This window comes from Callorhinus ursinus, unplaced genomic scaffold (genome assembly GCF_003265705.2).
Source record: "Callorhinus ursinus isolate GAN/ISIS: 27379988/994484 unplaced genomic scaffold, GSC_fseal_2.0 scaffold51, whole genome shotgun sequence".
NCBI lineage: Eukaryota > Metazoa > Chordata > Mammalia > Carnivora > Otariidae > Callorhinus > Callorhinus ursinus.
Genome location: NW_027397113.1, coordinates 4,548,717 through 4,572,804, shown reverse-complemented (window position 1 = coordinate 4,572,804; position 24,088 = coordinate 4,548,717). Strand labels below are relative to the sequence as shown.

The window sequence follows — 24,088 nt, the reverse complement described above, 5'->3', positions numbered from 1 at the left end:
GAGTTTCAATTCAATATAATGAAAAACTCCCTACCAAACCACTGCTGTCCAAAACTGGAATGGGTTGCCTCTGAGGTGGCAAATTTCCCAACACGAGGTATTCAAGTAAAAGCGAGATATCAACTTGTCAGGACTGTTGGAATGACTATTACATAAAATAGGGAGGTGAATTAGGACAGTGTTTCACAACCATAAGCACACAAAATATATTGTGCAAACTAGATCAGTTCTCTACCTTGGATACCAGGGGTTGAGGAAGGAGGTAGAGAAAGGCTGTTCAGAGGAGGGCTGGGGATAAAGGAAATGAATTGGGAAAAAAAATATTGCTCCTCTGGGTGGGAAATACTAGATTAAATCACTTCTAAGATTTCCTCTAATTTAAAGATTCTAGGAGCTCCTGGCTGGCCCAGTTGGTAGAGTATGCAACTCTTGATCTCGGGGTTGTAAGTTCAGAGCCCCACATTGGGTAGAGAGATTACTTAAAGATAAAAAAAAAATCTTAGGGGCGCCTGGGTGGCTCAGTTGTTAAGCGTCTGCCTTCGGCTCAGGCCCTGATTCCAGGGTCCTGGGATCAAGTCCCGCATTGGGCTCCCTGCTCAGTGGGAAGCCTGCTTCTCCCTCTCCCACTCCCCCTGCTTGTGTTCCCTCTCTCACTGTCTCTCTCTGTTAAAAAAATAAATAAAACCTTAAAAAAATCAAGATTCTAAGACTCTCAAATTGTTTCACAGATGTTATTTTAACTATATTCCTGGGATAATTTTCCTATTTTAGTTGAGGAAAACTGGAACATAACACCGAAAGTGAGTGGTAAAATTAGAAAAGAATTCAGACATCCTCACCCTTTTAGACTTCTGATCCCACAACCTCTTTGCAGCTGGTGAGAAAAGAAGTTGAAGAAACAGAAGATGATAGTGGCCTTAAAGCTAGAATGGATGAAATCAAGTCAGCTTCAGAGATCAGGGGAAAATCAGCTTCAATAAGGCTCCATATTACTAGCTTTAAAGACTCCATACCCGGCATGCCTGGTAAATCCTTAGAGTACTGTAATCAGACAAAGATGGAACCAAGACTAAACATGTGGAGCCCGTGTCCTCTTGAATATGGCTTCTAGAAGAAGAATCTTTTTCCCAGTTAGCCTACTTGTTTTTCAAATAAAGTTGATCATCTGGCCTTTGGATCAATAGGTTTACTCAGCCATATGTGACCAGATTCCACTGCTGTTTCCATTCCTAAGGCTTCTATGCCACAAAGAATACCTACCATCCAGTGGACATCAGCTAGCGGGACAAATCCAACCCTGCCTAGAGAGAAAGTTAAAAGCCAGTTAGAGAGAACAAGCTTTGTGATAGAGATTTTATTGGTTATCTAGGAAGAGTAGAAATTAGACATAAACGGGGAAGGAGTGAAATCTCCCAGGCTGGCCCGGGAACCTATTACTGATGGATGAGGAATCAGACTCTGTACACAGGGGGATTGTCACCAGGAAAACCAGAAAGCTATCTGGTATCACACTCAGTCATTCTAAGAAGTGTAGAAAGAAAACATAGGGGTGAAGAAAATAATACTCTAGCTATACAAACTCTAGTGTTGTCTTGGGGGAGAGTCGTTCCTTTGCCCATAAGTCTTAGAATGAGGAAGGACAAATGGTGTAGTCCAAGAATTGGCACAAAAGTCAGCACCACTAATGGTGACAACCTAACATAGCTTTGTGAGAACATCCCTGTCTGACCCCGGATAGCAGAGGGAGGTGAGTAGAGAAGCTGCCCCAGATTCTGTGCTCCAGGTGGAGAAGACCTCAAGAAGGTGAAGGAATGAGCTAATCTGAGCTTCTTGGCCCCATTTCCAAGGATGTGATTAGTGGAGAGGCACCTGGGACCTGCTCCATTTCAGGAAACCCGGTTATGGGAACTGGTGGGGGACAGCCTTGGCTCAGGACCCGAGAGAAGCAGTTAACCCTTTCCTATTGTGTGTATGGGAAACAGCCTCTTTTAGTTGTTTCCCAGGGGAAAAGAAACTTCTCAAATGGATTTAGTTTTGCATTAGCCTCATGAGGGGGACTACAGGGATATTTTCCACTTAAGTTCCTATGGTCAATCTCTTCAGGGCCTTTGAATGCTCTAAGGGAGACTGAGAGCAAGGTAGACCTAAGAGGTGTCTCGGAATGATATACACAGAGAGGGCATATTCAAAAGGCAAAGACAGCTCAGCAGTTCCTAAAATGTCACTGTTCACCTGGCAGCATTTCTTAGGATGTTCTTGGTTCCACTTAAATCCTTGGGTTTGGGTCAGAATCAATCTGGGCTCTTTAGATGGGCAGAATAAACAAGATGTTCAAAGCAGACATGCAGCACTATTCCAAATGCTGAGGTGGGTGGAGAAATGCAAACAGAATTAACATGCCACTAAGTGTAAGGACTGGGGATAACTGACCCCTTGAAGACACTGATCATAAGACCCTGAACACCAGGGCTGAAAATGTCCAGAGCAGCTTCCAAAAGCTCCTTGGCTGACCTGCTTGACTAAGGTGAACTTAATCTTGGGCAGGTCACTTAATTTCTTTGGACCTCAAATTTCTTCATCTATTGAAGATAATTGATAACCTCTACAGTCCCTTCTGACGGACATTCTATTGCTCTGAGGATGGGGTCTGAGTAAAAACAATTTTAATAATGTGGAATCCAATAGTATATTGATTACTAGACCACAAGCAGGATGGAGGCACCCATTGATGGGTTGGGGAAGGGTTGCGAGCTATGGCTCATTCAAACCTTAGTTTGTGGGAGAGAAGGGCATCTGACTTCATTGGCTCCTTAGTTTTTGAATGGAGGGACTGGCTTTTCATGGTAATGGTAATGTTTCCATACTACAGAACTCTGAGACAAGCAATCACATCCAGGTGGGAGACGAACTGGGTAGCTGTAGGGGAGTGGAAAGAGGTGTTAAGAGATGTTGTTTGTTTCAGATTCTGGCCCTACCATGTACAACTCACTGTCATACAACCTCTTCTCGAAACCTCATCTTCATTTTTTATAAAACAATGATAATACCTTCCATACAATGTTGGGAGGATTACTTAATATAAATAAGAAAAAGTGAAGACCACTTAGCACAGAGTAGATGCCCACCAACTGTCAAGCCTCCATCAAACCTTGCCTAAAGGGAGCACCTGGCTAGCTCTGTCAGTTGAGGATGGGACTCTTGATCACAAGGTTATGAGTTCAAGCCCCATGTTGGGCATGGAGCCTACCTTAAAAAACAAAACAAAACAAAAAAAACAAGCTTGCCTAACTGCAAGGGTTTATACTATGGAAGTCCTGATGGCAGTCCTCATATCAAAGGCTCCCTTCCTCACTTCTGTCTACATCCAGTATGGAAGGTGGCTCTGTCCTTGGCCTGTGTCAGGCCTCCTCTGACTCTAGGATGGTGCTGGGTGTTCCACTGCATGTTCACCCCTGAGTCTCACTCCAAGGCCAAGGGCTGGAAGCCAGGACAACCAACTCACCTGAAGTACTTCTGCATTGGCGACTGTTCCTCCACCCTTCATTTCCAATGCCACTCTCAAGGTGGGGCATTTCCTGCTGAGCCAGAACTCTCTATGGGAAATAGTTTGAAGAGCCATCCCCAGCGCCTTGGTTCCTCACTGACAGATAGTGAATATAGTGAAGATAGTAAGTATCTCACAAGATACTTGTGAGAGTGAAAAAAAACTTGTGAAAAGAGCCAGTGGTGTTGGACAATATGCAGTCGAATACTCAATAAATGTGAGCCCTTCTCCTTGGCAACTCCTTTGCCTAAAGGAACACTGGAGAGAGAAGCAAGTGAAAGGGACAGGCAGGCTCCAGTGATTCCCCAAATGCCAGCTCTCTTACCAAGTCTGAGATGGTTTTATGATGAATTTTCCAGAAATAAGAGCCACCTTTCTCCAGTAGGTCTACCTGTGAGCAGCTGAGATGGAGAGGGTGGCCAACGGTGCTGAGCATGGACTGGCCAAGGCTATGATTCAGATCTCAGCAGACACGTTCTTTGGAGTAGCACCAAGGCTGTATACTGGATGGGCACTCTGCCAGCCTCCCCATCTGTTCTGTCCAATCCTGGCTTCTTGGAGCTGGGGTGGAAGAATTTCCCCTGAAGGAAAGCAGCTAACACCCTGTCCAACCCTTCTCCTTGGGCAACTCTTTGCCTCACAGGAATCTCTCTCACCTGTTCTTTCAGCTGCCTGAGGAACCAGCTGCCAGATTAGCAGTTTGGGCTCAAGCCCCCCGCTCACCTCGTCCCTCCCTGAACCTGCCCGGAGTCCAGCAGCTGGTCTGGAGTAATACCTTCCTTCTAGCGGGAGACACTCTCTGAAAACCCCAGAGTTTGTCCTGTCAGCTGGAGCCCAGGAAAGCCAGCTCCTGCCGCTGGCATATTTACTGCAGAGCCAAACGTGGGGCGGAGCCTATTCCCTGGCGGGGGAGGGGGTTCCAGGTCCTGCCTAAGGCTGACCAGGCACCTTGGGATTAGGCGGGGGACATGCTTGGGGCAGGTTACCAGATAAAATACAGGACTACCAGTTTTGAATTTCAGATGAGTGAATGATTTTTTAATATACGTATGTCCCAAATATTTCATGGGATATATGTATGCTTAAAAAAAAATTTTTTTTAATCCGAAATTCAATTTTAACTGGCCGTCCTGTATTTTTATTTGCTAAATCTGGGAAGCAGAGGTTGGCCTAGGGCATTTGGGGCAGCCCCCGCAGGAGGTGAGGCCGGTCGGGAGCCAAGAAACGGCTTGGGGATCCGGCACGGGGCCCCAGCAGTTTCTCCCGGCCGAGGGCCGCACCTCGGCGGGACCGTGGGAAAGTCCCTCTCCGGGGGAAGGAGAGTCTTGGCCTGGCTTCATTCTCGCTCGCCTCGAGCTTCAGTCGCCACCCGCGGGTTCTCCCCAGCGCGGCGGCCCGCCCACCCGTCCGCCCACGGGCCCTCGCGGCTCCCGGCACCTCCCCACCGCTCTTGGCGAGCTCCGGCGGTTCGCGGCCTGAGGGAGGTGCGGCGCGAAGTGCGCAGGCGCGGCGGGCCGATGGGCGGGGCGGGCGCGCGCGGGCGGGAAGAACGCCGAGCGACCGGGCGTGGGCGCCGGCGGAGGTCGACGTCCGGGCGGGCAGCCGGCAGTGGGCGTCGCTGCTGCTGGTGCTGCCGCTGCAGTAGTTGCTGCCGCTGCTGCTGCCTCCGCGTCATGGAGTGCACGGCCGTGGCAGTCTGCGAGGTGATGCCGGGGAGGGAGAGAAAAGAGAGGCGGACGCTCTGGGAAGGTTTTTGTGAGGGGACCGCGAAGTTTGGGCCGAGGGGTCAGGCGGTGCCTGAGGTGGGAATGAGGTGCTTCGGTGAAAGCCCGCCGGCCCCACACGGGGCTGTGAGGAGCAGATGAGGGAGCGCTTGGGCAGTGTGCAACCATTCCCTCAGTTGGGGGGAACCCCACCTGGCAGCCCAGAAAACCGAGGCCCCGGAGGCTCAAGTGTTTGCCAGGCGTTAGCGGACCAGGTTAGGGCCCGGAGACCGGCCGGGGGGGGGGTCCCCGCGGGCCGAGGGGGCGCGCAGGAAGGACGAATGGGCAGCCCCGGGCGGAAGGCGAGACCAGTGCGGGCGAAGTGGGCGTGAGGGAGAGTCGTGTGCAGCCGGCCAGTGGGCCACGGTGTGGGGCGCATTCCTGGGTCGGGCCCCGAGCAGTCGGGTGGTGGATGGCTGCGGTGCAGAGGCCTCCCTGAGCCCCGACCACCCCGCGGTCCGGGGAACCTTCCTGCCCTGGAGGGTGGGACGGAACGCCCGGCGCCGCCACGCCACGTGGGTTCAGCCGTGGCAGCACCCTCACAGCCGCCCCCTGATCGAATTCTTAGGCCCTGGGTTTGTACGGGGGACTAGACAGAACAGAACCACAGGCCCGACGGGGTTGATCCTGACGGTCCTCTTGCCTCCTTCATTATCCTCAAAGAAAGTTGGAGGATTCGATTTTACAGACGACAGACGCTAGGCTAGAACCCAGAGCTTCTGACTCCCAGGCCAGTGTTCTTTTCCCAACTGCTCTCTCACGGATAAAGACGCTGCGGGGAAAGTCTTAACGGAGGGGAGCGCCCTGCGTCGGAGGATGTGTGAAGGAAAGTGTTAGATTGTAGGAACGCCTGGAAACCATTTTTATAAACTCTCGTACACATTAGGATCATCGTTCTCAAGTTCTCTTACGGAGATGAGATCTCTTTGCCTTTAAGAAAAGGGGTAGTAATTTTCCCTGTGGTACCTTAGTGTGGAAGTGAGAGTGTACTTTCATAAATAATGGAATTAAATACAGTATATTTTAAATTTCCCTCATCAAGATCGAATGTTTTATCTAGACATCTTGGAACCTTAAAACTTAAAATATTGTGTGCAGTCTTCACTGCAGATGAACTTATTCGAAATAAAAGCTAATGTCTATTAAGCATTTACTGTTATATTTTCAAGGCACCGTGTTAAGCACTTTGCTCTTATTTTATTTACATTTCACAGCAGCCATAACTGGTGGTTTTGTCCTCATTTTGGTAAATGAGGAAGCTTAGGTAGAGAGGAGTTAAATAACTTGCCCAAGATCACATGGCACATCAGGGATTCAAACCCAGGCATCTGCCTCCAAAGGCAGTGCTCTTAACTATATTCTGATCCTCAGAAATGATGATTTAATGAAAGGTAAAGATGATTCATGGCCAGATGCCAGTCTTATTCATAATCTTCACATTGGTTTTTACTTGGGGAGAAAAAAAGAAACAGGAAAAACAAACTCCCACTTAATTTTTCCAAATTATTATTTCCAGATGAACTTAGCCTTTGAATAAAGCAATTTATTGTCTCCATTTCCTGTCTTGTTGGGCATTGTGTTAATTTCCCATGTCTCCCTTCTTATGTCACTTTTCTGGTTATTTCTTCTGTGTAGACACAATGCTTTGTTCTGAACAAAATGTAAATCTGACATTTTGCAAGCAAGAATATTATTTTTTGGAAATTCGGATTGTTAACTATCATCTAAATTTGATATTGCCATGATTTCTAAAGATTTGTTTTCTTTGAATTGTGCCCTTTTCAGATTTTGAAATATTTAATAATTCACTGGAAGTGTGAAACAGGAACATCAAAGGGAGCATTGCTAGAAGGACAGCTAGTGATTTCCATGGAAGCATTAAATTCTAAGCATCAGGCAAATACTCTTCATTGTGTAACAACTAGTAAGTAGAGGAAGAAATATTGATTTTCTGTCTTTGTTTTGTTATGATTTGTTATAGTTAATTTAAAAATTTAAGTTAGTCATAATCTTTTATCATGTTATCACTCCAGGGTTATTCCATAGTTAAAAAAATTAAATAATTATGTAATAAGTATCTGGTGATAGATTCACAAATGTGTTCTACAGGAAAGGTGTATACAGTGACATCAGAGGATTATTTATTTTACTGGCTTAAGAATTCTCGGAAACAATGTCCTTCTTGCTCTTGGTTTTAACCTCCTCTTTCACAGCAAAATTACATTACATTGAATTTTATCTCCTTTTCCATGTCCAGCCTTTGATAGTTGGAAGAGAGCCAAAAAATAAAGGAAAAGGAAAAGAAAAAAAATGATAAATGGTGCATACTTTAATAATTCTAACTTGCAGTTAGTTTGAAAATAAACCTTTTCCATTTGGCTCTTACTCTCTCATTGTTTCTGCCTACACTCTTGAGGGAAAGCTGATGCATTGAGTGTCCCTGGAAGAACTAACTCTTTTTTATTGAAAGATTCCATTTATTTATTTAGGAGAGAGAGACAGAGATAGTGAGAGAGAGCATGGGTAGGGAGGAGAGGGAACCTGATGCGGGGCTTGATCCCAGGACCCCGCGATCATGACCTGAGCCAAAGGCAGAGGCTTAACCAACTGAGCCACCCAGGTGCCCCAACAACCTAACTTTCTTGAGCTTTTTTTTTTTAAGATTTTATTCTTTTGAGACACAGAGATACAGAGAGAGAGAGAGAGAGCATGAGCAGGGAGAGAGGCAGAGGGAGAGGGAGAAGCAGGCTCCCCGCTGAGCCAGGAGCCCAACGCGGGGCTCGATCCCAGGACCCCGGGATCATGACCTGAGCCGAAGGCAGACGCTCAACCATCTGAGCCACCCAGGCGCCCTTTCTTGAACTTCGAAGTGATAACTTTTTTGTTTGGTTGTGTGTGTATGAGAGAGAAGAGAGTGTGTATGTGTGTGTAGGTTTACTGAAGGATACTTTGGGATAAAGTTATCCTGTCAGCCTTAGAGGAGTCATCCTGAGTCCCAGCTGAGACTGAATAGTACTTTAGGCTCTATAAGACATTGTGTCACTGAACTGGAAAGCCATGTCTTCTCTTTGGGTACCTAGCAGTAAACATCCTTGAGAGAGATATGACAGGTTGGTTTGCTATTACTGTGCGTGAACTCCATTCTGACTGGACAGAGTTCCCACAGTTCATAGGAGAGTTTTGGTTAGCTAGATGGCTAGGGTGATGCTGGTCTGTATGTGGTTGTGTTAGTTTATGCATTGATTCTAATCCAATAAACTGGCCAAGGTAGCAGGATGGATTTCACTCAGAGTGGAGGACCTGAGCCATAGTAGCTTTTAGCAAAAAACCCAATTCCATAGGCATTTTGAACCTAATGGATTTGTTCAGCCCATGTGAAATATAGGGGCCTTTCTCTTCTCTTTATTGTCTTTATTGTCTCTGATCTTTATGTAATAATTTTCATAATTTTTTGGTAGCAGGAAGGGTGATACATGTTTATCATAAAACATTTGAACATTGCAGACACATATATTATGGAAAGTGAGACTTTCTAGTCATTTCATCCCTTGAGATAATTGTTAATTAACGTTCAAAAGCATTCTGCCAGATTTTTCTATGTGTAAATTCATAGCCTCTCACCAGGTAGAGAAAAAGCCAGATTGTGAGTGTTCTGGGATGGAGGGGTAAGAGAGGTATCTCAGCATTCAGTCTTTATGTTCATTCAGGCCAGTTATTTATTTTTTTTAAAGATTTTATTTATTTATTTGACAGAGAGAGACACAATGAGAGAGGGAACACAAGCAGAGGGAGTGGGAGAGGGGGAAGCAGGCTCCCGGCCAAGCAGGGAGCCCGATGCAGGGCTCAATCCCAGGACACTGGGACCATGACCTGAGCCGAAGGCAGATGCTTAACAACTGAGCCATCCAGGTGCCCCAGGCCAGTTATTTTTAATACACCTTTGGTCCTCAACTCAAAAACCCATGCTTCTTTTCAGAGAATAACCCTTCCCCCACCCCCTGCCAAGGTTAGGAAGGGTCAGTCCCTAGAATGCTGAGTGGAGGAAAGCATCTAAAGACCCGACTACTTTTTTTTTTTAAGATTTTATTTATTTGACAGAGAGAGACACAGCGAGAGAGGGAACACAAGCAGGGGGAGTGGGAGAGGGAGAAGAAGGCTTTCCACTGAGCAGGGAGCCTGATGCGGGGCTCAATCCCAGGACCCTGAGATCATGACCTGAGCCGAAGGCAGACGCTTAACGACTGAGCCACCCAGGCGCCCCTACTTTTTTTTTTTTTTTTAAGATTTTATTTATTTATTTGACAGAGACAGTGAGAGAGAGAACACAAGCCGGGGGGGAGGGCGGGGAGTGTGAGAGGTAGAAGCAGACTTCCCGCTGAGCAGGGAGCCTGATGCGGGGCTCGATCCCAGGTCCCTGGGATCATGACCCAAGCTGAAGGCAGACGCTTTAACGACTGAGCCACTCAGATGCCCCTACCCGACTACTTCTTAAATTCATTTTCCAACTAACTCTCCTTATTTTAGCTCCTACCCCACCTCTAATTCCAAAAGTTCCTGATTCTACCATTCCTGAGTCTTTGGGGGATTTTGTTGCATCATTTGGGTTGTTTCTTGGCCTTTCCCTTTTCTAGATTATGATTCAATTTCTAAGGTCCCCTGAATCCAACCTACTAGTCCTTCTGCTTTTCAGTTTCTAGAATTTTACTGTCATCATCTTTGTCTCTTCTCTGTCCTTGTGGGTTTATTCCTCTAAAAAATAACCTATTGTTTTATTGCAATTTCAGGAGGTAATAATAATAATGGGTATGTTCAATCTGCCATCTTTTTTTTTTTAAGATTTATTTATTTTAGAGACAGGAGTTAGAGAGCTAGTGGGGGAAGGGCAGAGAGAGAGAGAGAGAGAGAGAGAAAATCTGAAGCAGGCTCCACGCCCAGCCCAGAGCCCCAAACAGGGCTCAATCTCATGACCCTGATCAGGGTCATGACCTGAGCTGAAACCCAGAGTCTGATGCCTAACGAACTACACCACTCAGGTGCCCCTCAGTCTGTCATCTTTACTTGAAAGTATGAAGTGATGTGGTTGGTCTGAAATCTCTGATGATGAAAAACAATGTATTAGTTATCTAGGGCTGCTATAACAAAGTACCACAAACATAAATTTATTCCCTCACAGGTTTGGAGGCCAGAAGTCCAAAATCAAGGTCTAAGGTAGGGTTGGTTCCTTCTGGAGACTGTGAGGGAGGAATCTATTCCATGCCTCTCTCTTTGCTTCTGGTAGTTGCCAGCAAGCTCTTGGTGTTGGCTTGTAGGCATATCACTCCAATCTCTGCCTCTGCCTTCATGGGATAGTCTCCCTCTGTGTTTATCTGTGTCCGTGTCTTCATGTAGCCTTCTTTTTTTTTTTTTTTTTAAAGATTTTATTTATTTATTTGACAGAGAGAGACACAGAGAGAGAGGGAACACAAGCAGGGAGAGTGGGAGAGGGAGAAGCAGGCTTCCTGCTGAGCAGGGAGCCCGATGTGGGGTTCGAACCCAGGACCCTGAGATCATGACCTGAGCCGAAGGCAGACGTTTAACGACTGAGCCACCCAGGCACCCCATTCATGTAGCCTTCTTAAAAGGACACCAATTGGATTTAGGTCCACCCTAACCAGTATGACCTCATCTTAATTTGATTACATTTGTGAAGACCCTATTTCTAAATAAAGACATATTCACAAGTACTGGGGCTTAGTTCTTCAAAGTCTCTTTCAGAGGCACAAAATGCAACTCACAACACCAGCAAATTTTGTTACTTGAATGATCCATCTATGAGAAACTGAGAGATCACTATATAGTTTTTCCATCAGTAATTGTTGAAGTCTTTAACATACTGTTTATTGCAGTGTTTTTCATAGTGTGCTACAGTATGTTTATATGAGTTATGAGGAAGGAGTTAAGTAGTCATATAAATTCGGGGAATGCTGGTTAAAATCAAATGAGGGGTGCCTGAGTGGCTCAGTTCGTTGAGCAACCGACTCTTGATTTCGGCTCAGGTCATGATCACAGGGCTGTGAGAGTGAACCCTGCATTGGGCTCTGCACTGGGTGTGGAGCCTGCTTAAGATTCTCTCTCTCCCTCTGCTCCCCACCCTCCCTACTCACTCTCTGAAAAACAACATCAAGTGAGTTTCATTGTGTCTTCTCAAAACCTTTGATATGCCAGTGTAGACTATGAATCTTCAAAAATGGGCTGTAGTATACAGCATTTCCCAAACATATTTGACCTCATAGCTCTTTTTTTAAAGATTGATTGATTAACAGAGAAAGACACGGGGAGAGAGGGAACACAAACGGGGAGTGGGAGAGGTAGAAACCGACTCCCCGCTGAGCCGGGAGCCTGATGCGGGGCTCTGTCCCAGGATCCTGGGATCATGACCTGAGCGGAAGGCAGAAGCTTAACGACTGAGCCACCGAGGCGCCCCCTCTTTTTTTTAATATCTTCTGTTCTTTAGAGGGAATTTTGGGGGATGCTGTTGCTTTAAAAATAATGTTTTACAAATAAGTCTCTACTGTTATCTTTGTGTTTGAAGGATAGCACTTTATTACTTTAGTACAGAGACATTAGAAGTATAGCTAAAAATTGGGGGCTGGAAGAGGTGTGGAGCACGCAGGATAATTGCTGAGTATGTTCACCAAAAATGACCCATTTTCAACAATTTTTTTGTTTTTATTTATTTTTTTTAAAGATTTTATTTATTTAATTGACAGAGAGACAGCGAGAGAGGGAACACAAGCAGGGGGAGTGGGAGAGGGAGAAGCAGGCTTCCCACCAAGCAGGGAGCCTGATGCGGGGCTCGATCCTAGGACCCTGAGATCATGACCTGAGCCGAAGGCAGTCGCTTAACCGACCGAGCCACCCAGGCGCCCCGATTTTTTTGTTTTTAGATTTTTTTCATTTATTTGACAGAGAGATAGAGCAGGAACACAAGCAGGGGGAGTGGGAGAGGGAGAAGCAGGCTTCCCCCTGAGTAGGGAGCCTGATGCGGGGCTTGACCCCAGGACTCTGGGATCATGACCTGAGCCGAAGGCAGATGCCTAATGACTGAGCCACCCAGGTGCCCCTCAACAATTGTTGATACGGTACTTGTTAAAATTAAAAAAAGATGTATGAGGAAACAGTGTGACATACACAATTGAGAAACATCATGGACACACTGTGAGATATATAGGTTGTATTTTTTTTCTTATTAACGTTCAGTTCTTCACTAATCACTAGTGTAGGCCTGCTACCACCTGCCATCCCTGTCCCAGTGACCCACTCTCCTTAAGTTAGAACCAGTGTATGCCTGTGAGGAATGTTAAGAAAAAGATGATTGTCTTTTTTTTTTTTTAAGACTTTATTTGACAGAGCACAAACATGGGGAGAGGGAGAAGCAGGCACATGTGGGGCTGCATCCCAGGATCCTGGGATCATGACCTGAGCTGAAGGCAGATCTTAACTGACTGAACCACCCAGTCACCCCAAGATGATTGTCTTTTATTGAATATTCTGTGTTACTTGGGCCTTTTGAAATACCATTTGTCTAGAATCATTCAAAATCTGGAAATGTAAAGCCCTGCTCTATTGCATTTCAGTAGAACTTTTTGGGATGATAGAAATCTCTGTCTGTGCTGTTCAGTACAGTAGCCATTACCCACACTTGGCTAATGACCACTTGAAATACGGTAGTGTGACTGAAGAATCTTATTTTTAATTTAATTTAATTTAGCTAAATTTAAATTTAAATAGCCACATGTATCCAGTGGCTACTGTATTTGGACAGCACACATTTAGAGAATGGTGTTGCCTCTCACTGTAGTTCAGTTATTCTCAACCTTTTCCCCCTGCCTGAGGAGTACACATTTCTAGGGAGAGAGACACATTTTCACTGGTTCCTGGGGCAGTGATTCTTAGATTCTTAACTATGGGTTAACCGTCTGGGGGAGTGATGTTCAATTTAAAAAGTCTCCAGGTGGTTCTAATCTTTTTTCCCCTCGTAGGTGCCTGCTTCCTTCCTTACCCTCTTTCCCTGAAGAATCATTGCTCTAGGGGCACCTGGCTGGCTCAGTCAGTTGAGCATGTGACTCTTGATCTCAGGGTTGTGAGTTTGAGCCCCACATTGGGGGTAGAGTTTACTTAAAAAAATTTTTAAGAAAAAGATTGTTGGTCTAAATGTTCTTATGTTCAGGGGTGCCTGGGTGGCTCAGTTGGTTAAACCGCTGCCTTTAGCTCAGGTCATGATCCCAGGGTCCTGGGATCGAGCCCCACATCGGGCTCCCTGCTCATGCAGGAAGCCTGCTTCTCCCTCTGCCTGCCACTCCCCCTGCTTGTGTTCTCTCCCTCTCTCTCTCTCTCTCTCTCTCACTATCTCTCTGTGTGTGTCAAATAAATAAATAAAATCTTTAAAAAAAAAAATAAATGTTCTTATGTTCAGAGTTAGAACTCTAGATATGAAGAATTCTTACCTGATAGTCTAATATTTTCTACTAGAGAGTAAATTGTTTAAAAGAAGGGCCAAAATTTTTAATTGAATCTTGTACTGGAATATGGGTTATTGGCATGATATATTCTGATTACTAGCTACAGTTTGCAGTCTTCCTATAATCCTTTTCTCTCAGGAATAGTAATACCTAAAGAAGCAGTCCTGGTATTGGATGTAGGTGAAAAGACTTGCCATTTACTTCTCATCTCCAAGAAGTTATCTGCTGCCAGAGAGTTGTTGTAGCCTCATAATGCTTCTTTGATGCCTCCATGTTTAGTAAACTCATTACAGAGTGGTCACCTTTTTTATGTTCTGTATCTATAAAGTGTTTTTAGGCTTCCATTAGATTCTTTAGATAAAATCTGTTTAATTGTTTGTGATATTTCTTTGTGTTCTGTTTCTTTCAGTTGCTTCTGCAGGAAGCATTTATGGTGGTTTGGTTCTCAAGAAGTTCCTAAAAGGTAAAGAAAGAATTGCTCTACTTTCATGAGATTAAGTCTCTTCCTGGCAGTGAATTTGGTATTTTCTAAAACAGACAAACTGAAAGATAGTGTTGCCAGATTTAGCAAATAAAAATATAGGATGCCCACTTAAATTTTAATTTCAGATAAACAATGAGTAATATTGTAGTATAAGTATGTTCGATGCAGTATTTTGTCCTGTATTTTATCTGGCAATCCTGCTTAAAGATGATCTATAAAATTGTATAGATACAGGAATGAACAAGATACTTAGGTCTCTATAGTGTCTCTGAATACTCTCTGTACAACCTCAGGCAAAATTATCCCAGATATAAAATAAAATTTTTGGTAAAGTATTTGTTTCCATCTGCCTCAAAGAAATAATGTGTGGAGGAGGCTTTACTGTAAATTGTTTTGGCTAGTATTAATATTGTATTCCACATGCCAAAGTTGGTATGGTTTAGGAGCTTTTGGTGACCTTGGTTTTACTTCTTCTTTCCTTTGACTTGAGAATATCCTTAAGCAAAAGGACATACATTATTTTAAGGAGATCAAAATGATCTGAGAAGTGTTGTGCTTTCATATTTATCTTCTGTAGTTGTGTGGTTTGTAAATTATCCAATGGCCCTGTCTTTTCCTAATGTGTGGTTAATTTACAGATTTTACAAAATATTTTTTAAAAGAAACCTCCAACTAAATTTAAAATATAAGTAGATTGTGGTTTTTTTTTAAGCTGTACATTTGTCATTAAGAAAATGTGCTGTGTGTTAAATATGGAAACAACAAAACTACATTAGAGCAGTGTAATATTATAAATGTTTATGAAATGTATTACCGTTGGACTATTTATCTATTTATTTATTTTACCATTGAACTTTAAAAAATGGCAGTGTTCCTTGTGCTTTTTAAAAGGCAATCAATTAAAAATTTTATTTAGATCCACATTTCTAGTAACCCAATTACTGCATAAACCAAAGTACCTTCCTTTATCTTGGTCATATAAAAGAAAAAGAAGAAACTATTTTTGCAACTCACAAGATGAGTGACCCTAAGGACATAAACATATAGGAAATAATTTTCCTTTTTGGAACTTCTTTTTTGAAGTAATTTTAATTTTTTAATTATTATTTTTTTAAGTTTTTATTTAAATTCCAGTTAGTTAACAGTGTAATATTAGTTTCAGATGTACAATTTAATGATTCAGCACTCATATATAACACTCAGTGCTCATCGCACTAAGTGCACTCTTTTTTTTTTTTAAAGATTTTATTTATTTATTTGAGATAGCACAAGTGGAGGGCAGAGGGAGAGGGAGAAGCAGGCTTCTCGATCCCAGGACCCTGGCACCATGATCTGAGCTGAAGGCAAACGCTTAACCAACTGAGCCACCCAGGTGCCCCCCACCAAGTGCACTCTTTAAGCCCTATCACCTATTTTACCCATCCCCCCCACCCACCTCCCCTCTGGTAACAATCAGTTTGTTCTCTTCAATCTGTTTCTTGGTTTGCCTCCGTCTGTTTTTTCCCCTATGGTCATTTGTTTCTTAAATTCTATATGTAAGTGAAATCGTATGGTGTTTCTCTGACTTATTTTGCTTAGCGTAATACTCTCTAGTTCTAGCCACATTGTTGCAAATGGCAAGATTTCATTCTTTTTTATGACTGAGTGATATTCATATATATATATATATACACACACTTCTGTAGCCATATATCAATCAATGGACATTTGGACTGTTTCCATAATTTGGCTATTGTAGATAATGCTGCTATAAACACTGGGGTGCATGTATCCCTTTGAATTAGTATTTTTGTATCCTTTAGGTAAATACCTAGTACTGCAGTGGATCATATGGTAGTTCTATTTTTAACTTTTTGAGGAACCTCCATGCTGTTTTCCAGAGTGGCTGTACCAGTTTGCTGAAGTAATTTTTAGTTTAAGCATGGGGATTTAAAAGTGTTTGCTTGCTAAATTAAGGGTCATCAGGTATATTTCCCTTTGCCTTTGAAATTGTCTTGGCCCTCTGAATCTACTTTCTGGTAATCTGTATCCTGGATTTTTTTTTTAAAGATTTTATTTATTTATTCATTTGAGAGAAGGTAGGGGAGGAGAAGAGGGAGAGGGACAAATGGGCTCTGCACTGCCCAACACAGGGCTAGTGATCTCGACCCCGAGATCATGACCTGAGCTGAAACCAAGAGTCAGACCCTTAACCGACTGAGCTACCCAGGCGCCCCTGTGTCCTAGATTCTTTTTTTTTTTTTTTAAAGATTTTATTTATTTATTTGAGATAGAGAGAATGAGAGATAGAGAGCACGAGAGGGAAGAGGGTCAGAGGGAGAAACAGACTCCCCGCCAAGCAGGGAGCCCGATGCGGGACTCGATCCCGGGACTCCAGGATCATGACCTGAGCCGAAGGCAGTCGCTTAACCAACTGAGCCACCCAGGCGCCCTGTGTCCTAGATTCTTAATGGACCTCAGCTTTTTGCTCTGTGATCCTAATCTTTTTAAAAAAGATTTTATTTGAGAGAGAGAGCGAGAGCATGCATGAGCCGGGGTGTGGGGAGGGACAGAGGGAGAGGGACAAGCAGACTCCAGCAAGCAGGGAGCCTGATGCGGGCTCAATCCCAGGACCTTGGGACCATGACCTGAGCCAAAGGCGGACACTTAACTGACTGAGCCACCCAGGCCCCCGATCTTAGGTTCTTCTTGGTGTGCACACATTTGAAAGCAGTAATTGTGGAGGAAAAGTAATAGCTCCATAACAGATATTCTGTGGGAGCTTGGTTAGAATGTTCTTCCTGTGGTAATCATCATAATGATTTATTGAGCATTAACTCTGCACTGAGCCTTGTGCTTGACATGGAGGGATTACAGAGATGATCAAGACAGATTTGGTTTCTCCCCTTATTGCATATACCTAAGATACTTTAATCACTTAATTCTACTGCCTCCCAAAGCCTATGTCTAGAAGAAAGGAAGAATCAGTTTATTGTCCTGGAGAGTTTGCTCTGATTCTAAGACTTTTGGGAAACCTGAGTCCAGCTTTAAGAATCATGAGTTGACTGCCTCAAAACCATCTAGTCTATTTATCAATCTTTAGTCCTCTTCTTTTTTGAATTCTGCCCTTTGGATGATCAAAGAATGGAAAGATCATTCCTAATGCCACTGCTTTAGTTAATATACGTAAAAGTGCTTTGAAAGAAGTGAAAATCCACATAAATAACAGGAAGTATGTTATTATTAGCACTAAGGAGGAGATAAGAATATTTCCTGAAACATAAACCTATACTTACCATGCCTGTACAGTCAGTGGTCAGATCGTACATAATACAATTTCTTCAATTAATATTTGTGAAAGTGCTTTGAAAAACCTATACAGGCACAAGGGAATGGTTTTATTATCACTGTTAATACCTGGAGAGAATGTACTGAATTGAATTTAGGTTATGGAATAACCACCTGTTATTATGCTAATACAAAATTTAGACAGTTTGTGTCATGGTAACTTAGGGTTTTTTTTTAATATTTTATTTATTTATTCGACACAGAGAGAGCAAGAGAGAGAACACAAGCAGGGGGAGTGGGAGAGGGAGAAGCAGAATTCCTGCGGAGCAGGGAGCCCGATGCGGGGCTCGATCCCAGGACTCTGGGATCACGACCTGAGCCGGAGGCACCTGCTAATGACTGAGCTACCCAGGCACCCTAGTAACTTAGTTTTAATTTAATTATTTTAAAAGCTCACAGCAATTTTATGCATATTTATCTCTTTTTATATCCTTGCGGTAAGGTGCAGGTGGCTAACTTTTTGTACAAAGAAGAAGTACTGCATATCAAGTACACAATAAAAATTGAGTCATTTAGGGGTGCCTGGGTGGCTCAGTCGGTTAAGTGTCTGCCTTTGGCTCAGGTCGTGATCCCAGAGTCCTGGGATCAAGCCCCCCATCAGACTCCCTGCTCAGCGGGGAGCCTCCTTCTCCCTCTCCCTCTGCCTGCCTGCCTGTCTGCCTACTTGTGGTCTCTCTGTCTCTCTGTGTCAAATAAATAAAATCTTTAAAAAAAATTGAGTCATTTGATCATAGTCAATCACATTTAGTAGCCAACTTCAGTCTGTCTACTTTCCAGGCTCATACTACTATCCTCCAGTCAATAATACTATTTATTTTTATTAATTAGTAACAAAAATGACTCACTGAAACTCACAAAGGAAATTGTCCAAGTTTAAGATTTAAATCCCTTAGCTCCCTGGTTTATGCACCATTAATTATGCCTTTATTACTATCGTTATTTATTTAGCATTCTGTAACATTATTAACAAGCTGCTTTAAATTGGTCCATTCACAAATCTTTACACTGTTTAATTAGCTTCGTTAGGAAGTCTCTGGTGGCTGATTTATTAACCATCAGATTTCCAGATGTTAAAAAAAATTACTTATCTGTACAAAATTAATAGTACGCCTCTGAATTCACTTTAACTATGTTGTTCTCTTCATTGCTTGGATAATATCTCTCAGTGCCTAAAATAAGGTCTTATCTCTCTTTGGGGAACTGTGCTGTTGTTGAGCCATCCAGCTTCGATTTTCTTTACTCTTCAGTCTGTTCTATCAGGATTGTATCAAGGTACTTTTTTTCTGGATCTGGAATACTTCAGATCAATTTGTATACAAACAGGCTCTTATTTTTGGGTGTTTTATTTATGTTGGATTAAGAAATAGTGACCAAGATAATCTCCCCATTTTACTTCTTCTCTAATGGTTTATGTTCTCTTTCTTGCCCACTTTCTTCTCTGGTTCCTAACTGTTCTTTCTTTTATCCAAAAAAAAACTTTAATTGAACATCTACTTGCCACAGGAAGTCATAGGGAGAGGTAGCTCTGTAAATAAAATGTAATGTGATAAGTACTGTAATGGAGGTATGTATATTCAAGGTGCTTCTTTGGTAACCTGGAGGGTAGTCCTTAAAGTTCAGTTACCAATATGCCTTTCTTCTATTCATTATTCTGTATTATTATTCTTTTTTCTGGTAAAATTTTATATTTATTTATTTGAGAGAGAGAGAGGGCACATGGGGGGGGAGGGTCAGAGGGAGAAGCAGACTCCCTGCTGAGCAGGGAGCCCGATGCTGGACTCGATCCTGGACTCGATCCGGGGACTCTAGGATCATGACCTGAGCCAAAGGCAGTCACTTAACCAGCTGAGCCACCCAGGTGCCCTGTCTGTATTATTATTCTGTATTTACTTCAGATAGCTTTTCTGCTTTTAATGTTTGAATATCATTTCTATGCTGATGAGACTTTTTTTTTCCTCTCTATCAGTTAACATGTTTCCAGCTTTGATTTTCAATTAAACTGTTCCATTTAAAGGTTCCATGGAAATACATGTGCAACATATCTAAAATGGGTTTCATTTTCTTGCAACTAACTTGCTCTGTAATGTCTCCATTTCTTTCAATGATACTAACATTCATAATTTTCCAGGCTTATAAATTTTGAGTTTTTTTTAGCATCCTCTCTTTTCTTTTCTCCATTATCTCATCTAATTGAATTTTTGTTAATTCTCCTTTTATTATATAGAATTATTTATTTATTTATTTATTTATTTTTAAAGATTTTATTTATTTGACAGGGAGAGACACAGTGAGAGAGGGAACACAAGCAGGGGGAGTGGGAGAGGGAGAAGCAGGCTTCCTGCCTAGCAGGGAGCCCAATTCGGGGCTTGATCCCAGGACCCTAGGATCATGACCTGAGCTGAAGGCAGACGCTCAACAAGTGAGCCACCCAGGCGGCCCTAGAATTATTATTTATTCAGTTATATATGAATTTAAATATATCTTTAAGTTCCTTCCTTGATGACTCCCAGTTGCTTATTAGGATAAGACACCTCAGACCAAATGTGAGCTCTTTTGTCAATTAGAATAACTTCTGTACTTTGAAGGATGATATCCATTAATATAGATAAATTCTTATGTGTCTAAAAATTCTCATTGCTTCATATTAATATATGTACTATTATTCTGCATGATATGCTTATCCATTTATATAGAAATTCATTTTATACCCATTTATATATCTACTTACCCATTTATGTAGAACTGCTTCTATCATAAATATTTGGCAAAATGTGATGGTTTTAGTTTGTCCTTCTTGTCCAGATCTAGAAGCTACTACCTATTATGTCCTTACTCTGGTGAAAAGAAAAAAAAAAAGAAAGGGTAGAAGAGAGTGATAAGATGAGGGAATATGAGGGGCGCCTGGGTGGCTCAGTCATAGAGCGTCTGCCTTCGGCTCAGGTCGTGGTCCCAGGGTCCTGGAATCGAGTCCTGCATCGGGCTCGCTGCTCCACAGGAAGCCTGCTTCTCCCTCTCCCTCTGCTGTTCCCCCTGCTTGTTTTCCCTCTCGCTGTGTCTCTCTCTGTGAAATAAATAAATAAAATCTTTAAAAAAAAAAAAGATGAGGGAATATGAAAAAGGCCATGTTTATAGGTCCCTGTTTTGCTGTTTCTTTCTTGTTTCTTCCATTCATATTATTGTGATTTCTTTTTTATCTTTTTATCTTTTTATTTTTAAAGATTTTATTTACTTATTTGACAGAGAGATAGAGAGTACAAGCAGGCAGAGAGGCAGGAAGAGGGAGAGGGAGAAGCAGGCTCTCTGCTGAGCAGGGAGCCTGATGCGGGGCTCGATCCCAGCACCCTGGGATCATGACCTGAGCTGAAGGCAGCCACCTAACCGACTGAGCCACCTAGGCGCCCCTCTGTTTTATCTTTTTAATTACCCCCTCCTCATTCCCATATTTATTGACATAATTTAACTCTTTTGTAAAATACAGTTTAACCAGTCATGTTCAAGTGTTTTTCCCAAGTCAGAAAATTTACAGCCCTTTTTTTTCCTTAGAAGACCAGATAAGAATACTAGCCCTTGAAAGTAGAGAAGACAGCCGTGCTATTGTTGTATGGTTATGATTATGATAATCTAGTTTTTGCCTCTTTGTACTCTACCCTTTTGCTGTCAGGGAGAATTTACAAAAAAAGTTTAGTTTAATTTTGTCCTCTTTGTTAATTTGTTGTGAAAGGAAGTGGGGAGTCATGCTTTTTGTATGTTTCAGAGATTGATGGGTCCAGGCTTGCTTATCACTGAGTGAGAAATTCACAGTGGCGAACATCTGAAATTCTCATATTCAAAGATTAAATATCTATTATAATTTTATATCTTACAAGATCAGCAACTCTAAGACTCAGTAGTCTTTTTTTTTTTTTTAAAGATTTATTTATTTGTCAGAGAGACACAGCGAGAGACGGAACACAAGCAGGGAGAGTGGGAAAGGGAGAAGCAGCCTTCCCACCGAACAGGGAGCCCAACATGGAGCTCGATCCCAGGACCCTGGGACCATGACCTGAGCCGAAGGCAGATGCTTAATGACTGAGCCACCCAGGCGCCCCAAGACTCAGTATTCATCTAACACTTTTCCCCAGGAGCTCATTTTGTAGACATGATCTTATTCATTCTCCAGAGATAGGTCAGACTTATGTGTTATCACAATTTCTCTTTCCAAGATGAGGAAACTGAGCTTTACCTCAGCCTCATATATTAAATTAATTAATTAATTAATTAATTTTTAAAGATTTTATTTATTTATTTGACAGAGGGAGAGACAGCAAGAAAGGGAACACAAGCAGGGGGAGTGGGAGTGGGAGAGGGAGAAGCAGGCTTCCCGCCAAGCAGGGGGCCTGATGCAGGGCTCGATCCCAGCCGAGATCACTAACCCGAGCGGAAGGCAGACACTTAACGACTGAGCCACCCAGGCGCCCCCTCATATATTAAATTTAGAAGTAAGGGAAGAATTTGTGGGCTCCTAGGTCATTGTTGAGTCCACATTTAATCCTCAAACTTTGATATGTCCTAAACATTGTCTCTTGCTGCTAAATTTGCATAACACGTGGCAAGATTTTATAAAGAGAAGATTGATTGAAGATCAAGAGAAGTTAAGATAAATGAATTTGTTAGGATGCCTGGCTAGCACCGTCTGTGGAACATGCGACTCTTGATCCCAGGGATGTGAGTTTGAGCCCCATGTTGGGTGTAGAGGTTACTTAAAAAAATAAAATCTTCAAAAAAATGAATTTGTTTTCTTTTGCTTCCTTAATATTTCTTTACTCTTTTCCCTGTTAAATGTATCTAATCATACTTCACTATTGAGAATATGTTCAAGATTTGATGTGAAGGGAAAGGAAATGGAAAGGACATGAACATTGACATATTTCTCTTCCTTTTGAGGTTGGGTAGGTAGAGGAAGAAGAAAAGGAGAGCTCTTAACATCAGAGATCCTGGAAGTTGGCTCATCCTGCAGGAAGTGGCTTTTATTCAGTAGTTAGTGGGAGCTACGCTGCATTGTACCTGCTTTGAATTAAAATCCTTGAACTGTTGTTACCCCTCATTGTGTAATCAACTGGGCACTTATTGCTCCAACTCTGGCCTCTTGGGTTATCATATCCCTTTCATTTCCATAGCAGACAATGTTAGCAGCCTGTGGCAGTGATTTGGCTGGTATGGGAAGAAAGGACATTTTGAATATTATTTCCTGAGTAGACTTTATGGTTACCCACTTAGCACATTTAAAAAAGCCATATGAGGGCGCCTGGGTGGCTCAGATGGGTAAGCGTCTGCCTTCGGCTCGGGTCATGATCCCAGGGTCCTGGGATCGAGTCCCGCATCAGGCTCCCTGCTCCTTGGGAGCCTGCTTCTCCCTCTGCCTCTCTCTCTCTCTCTCTGTCTCTCATGAATAAATAAATAAAAAGTTTTTTTTTAAAAAAAAAAAGCCATATGACACTATATATAACAGTTAACTCAAAATGGATCAAAAACCTAGGTATAAGAGCTAAAACTATAAAACTCTTAGAAGAAAATATAGGTGTAAATCTTCGTAGATAGGACACTTAAAGCACAAATAACCAAAGGAAAAATAGATAAATTGGACTTCAGCAAATTTCAAAACTTTGTATTTCAAAGAACACTATCAAGAAAGTGAAAAGACAGTAATTAGGTGATGTGATGGAAGTGTTAGCTCAGGCTAAGGTAGTAATCATTTTGGAACATGTAAGTATCAGATTTACAGGTTGTACACCTTAACCTTAACACACTGTTATATATCAATTGTACCTCAATACTACTGGGGAAAAAAAACTTTAAAAAAAGAGAGAAAAGACAACCTACAGAATGGGAGAAAATGTTTTCAAATCATGTATCTGATAGGATTCCAATATCCAGAGTACAAAACAACTTTTACAACTCAACAATAAAAAGACAACTAATTTTAAAATAGGCAAAGGATCTGAATAGATGTATGTGATGAATTGAATGTGTCCTCCCCAAATTCTTATGTCGAAGCCCTAATCCCTAGTGCAAGGGTATTTGGAGATGAGGCCTTTGGGAAGTAATCAGGGTTAGATTAAGTCATGAAGGTGGGGCCTTTATGATGGGATTAGTGGTTTTATAAGAAGAGGAAGAAAGAAATCTTTCTCCTAAGTGCACCTACCCAGGAAAAGCTATGTGAGGATGCAGTGAGAAGGAAGCTGTCTGCAAGCCATGAAGAGAGCTCTCACTGGGAACTGAATTGTTGGCACCCTGATACTGGACTTCTCAGCCTTCAAATCTGTATGAAGTAAATTTCCATTGTTTAAGCCACCCAGCCTGTGGTATTTTGTTATGGCAGCCTGAGTAGATGAAGACAACATTTATCCATATAAATGGCCAATAAACCCATGAAAAGATGTTCAACATCATAGTTTTTAGGAAAATGCAAACTAAAACCATAATGAGGGGC

The 24,088-nt window shown here is 42.5% G+C and overlaps 1 protein-coding gene across 1 annotated transcript in view; it reads left to right on the top strand.

The window, feature by feature from the left end:
* Positions 1-5,111: 5,111 nt before the first annotated feature.
* Positions 5,112-24,088, top strand: part of TOP6BL (TOP6B like initiator of meiotic double strand breaks) — a 105,741-nt gene continuing 86,764 nt past the window's right edge. The window contains exons 1-3 of the mRNA XM_073883416.1: positions 5,112-5,247; positions 7,093-7,231; positions 14,218-14,271. Of these exons, the coding sequence (XP_073739517.1) occupies positions 5,218-5,247; positions 7,093-7,231; positions 14,218-14,271 (223 nt within the window). The 5' untranslated portion in view covers positions 5,112-5,217. The remainder of the gene's footprint in view (positions 5,248-7,092; positions 7,232-14,217; positions 14,272-24,088) is intronic.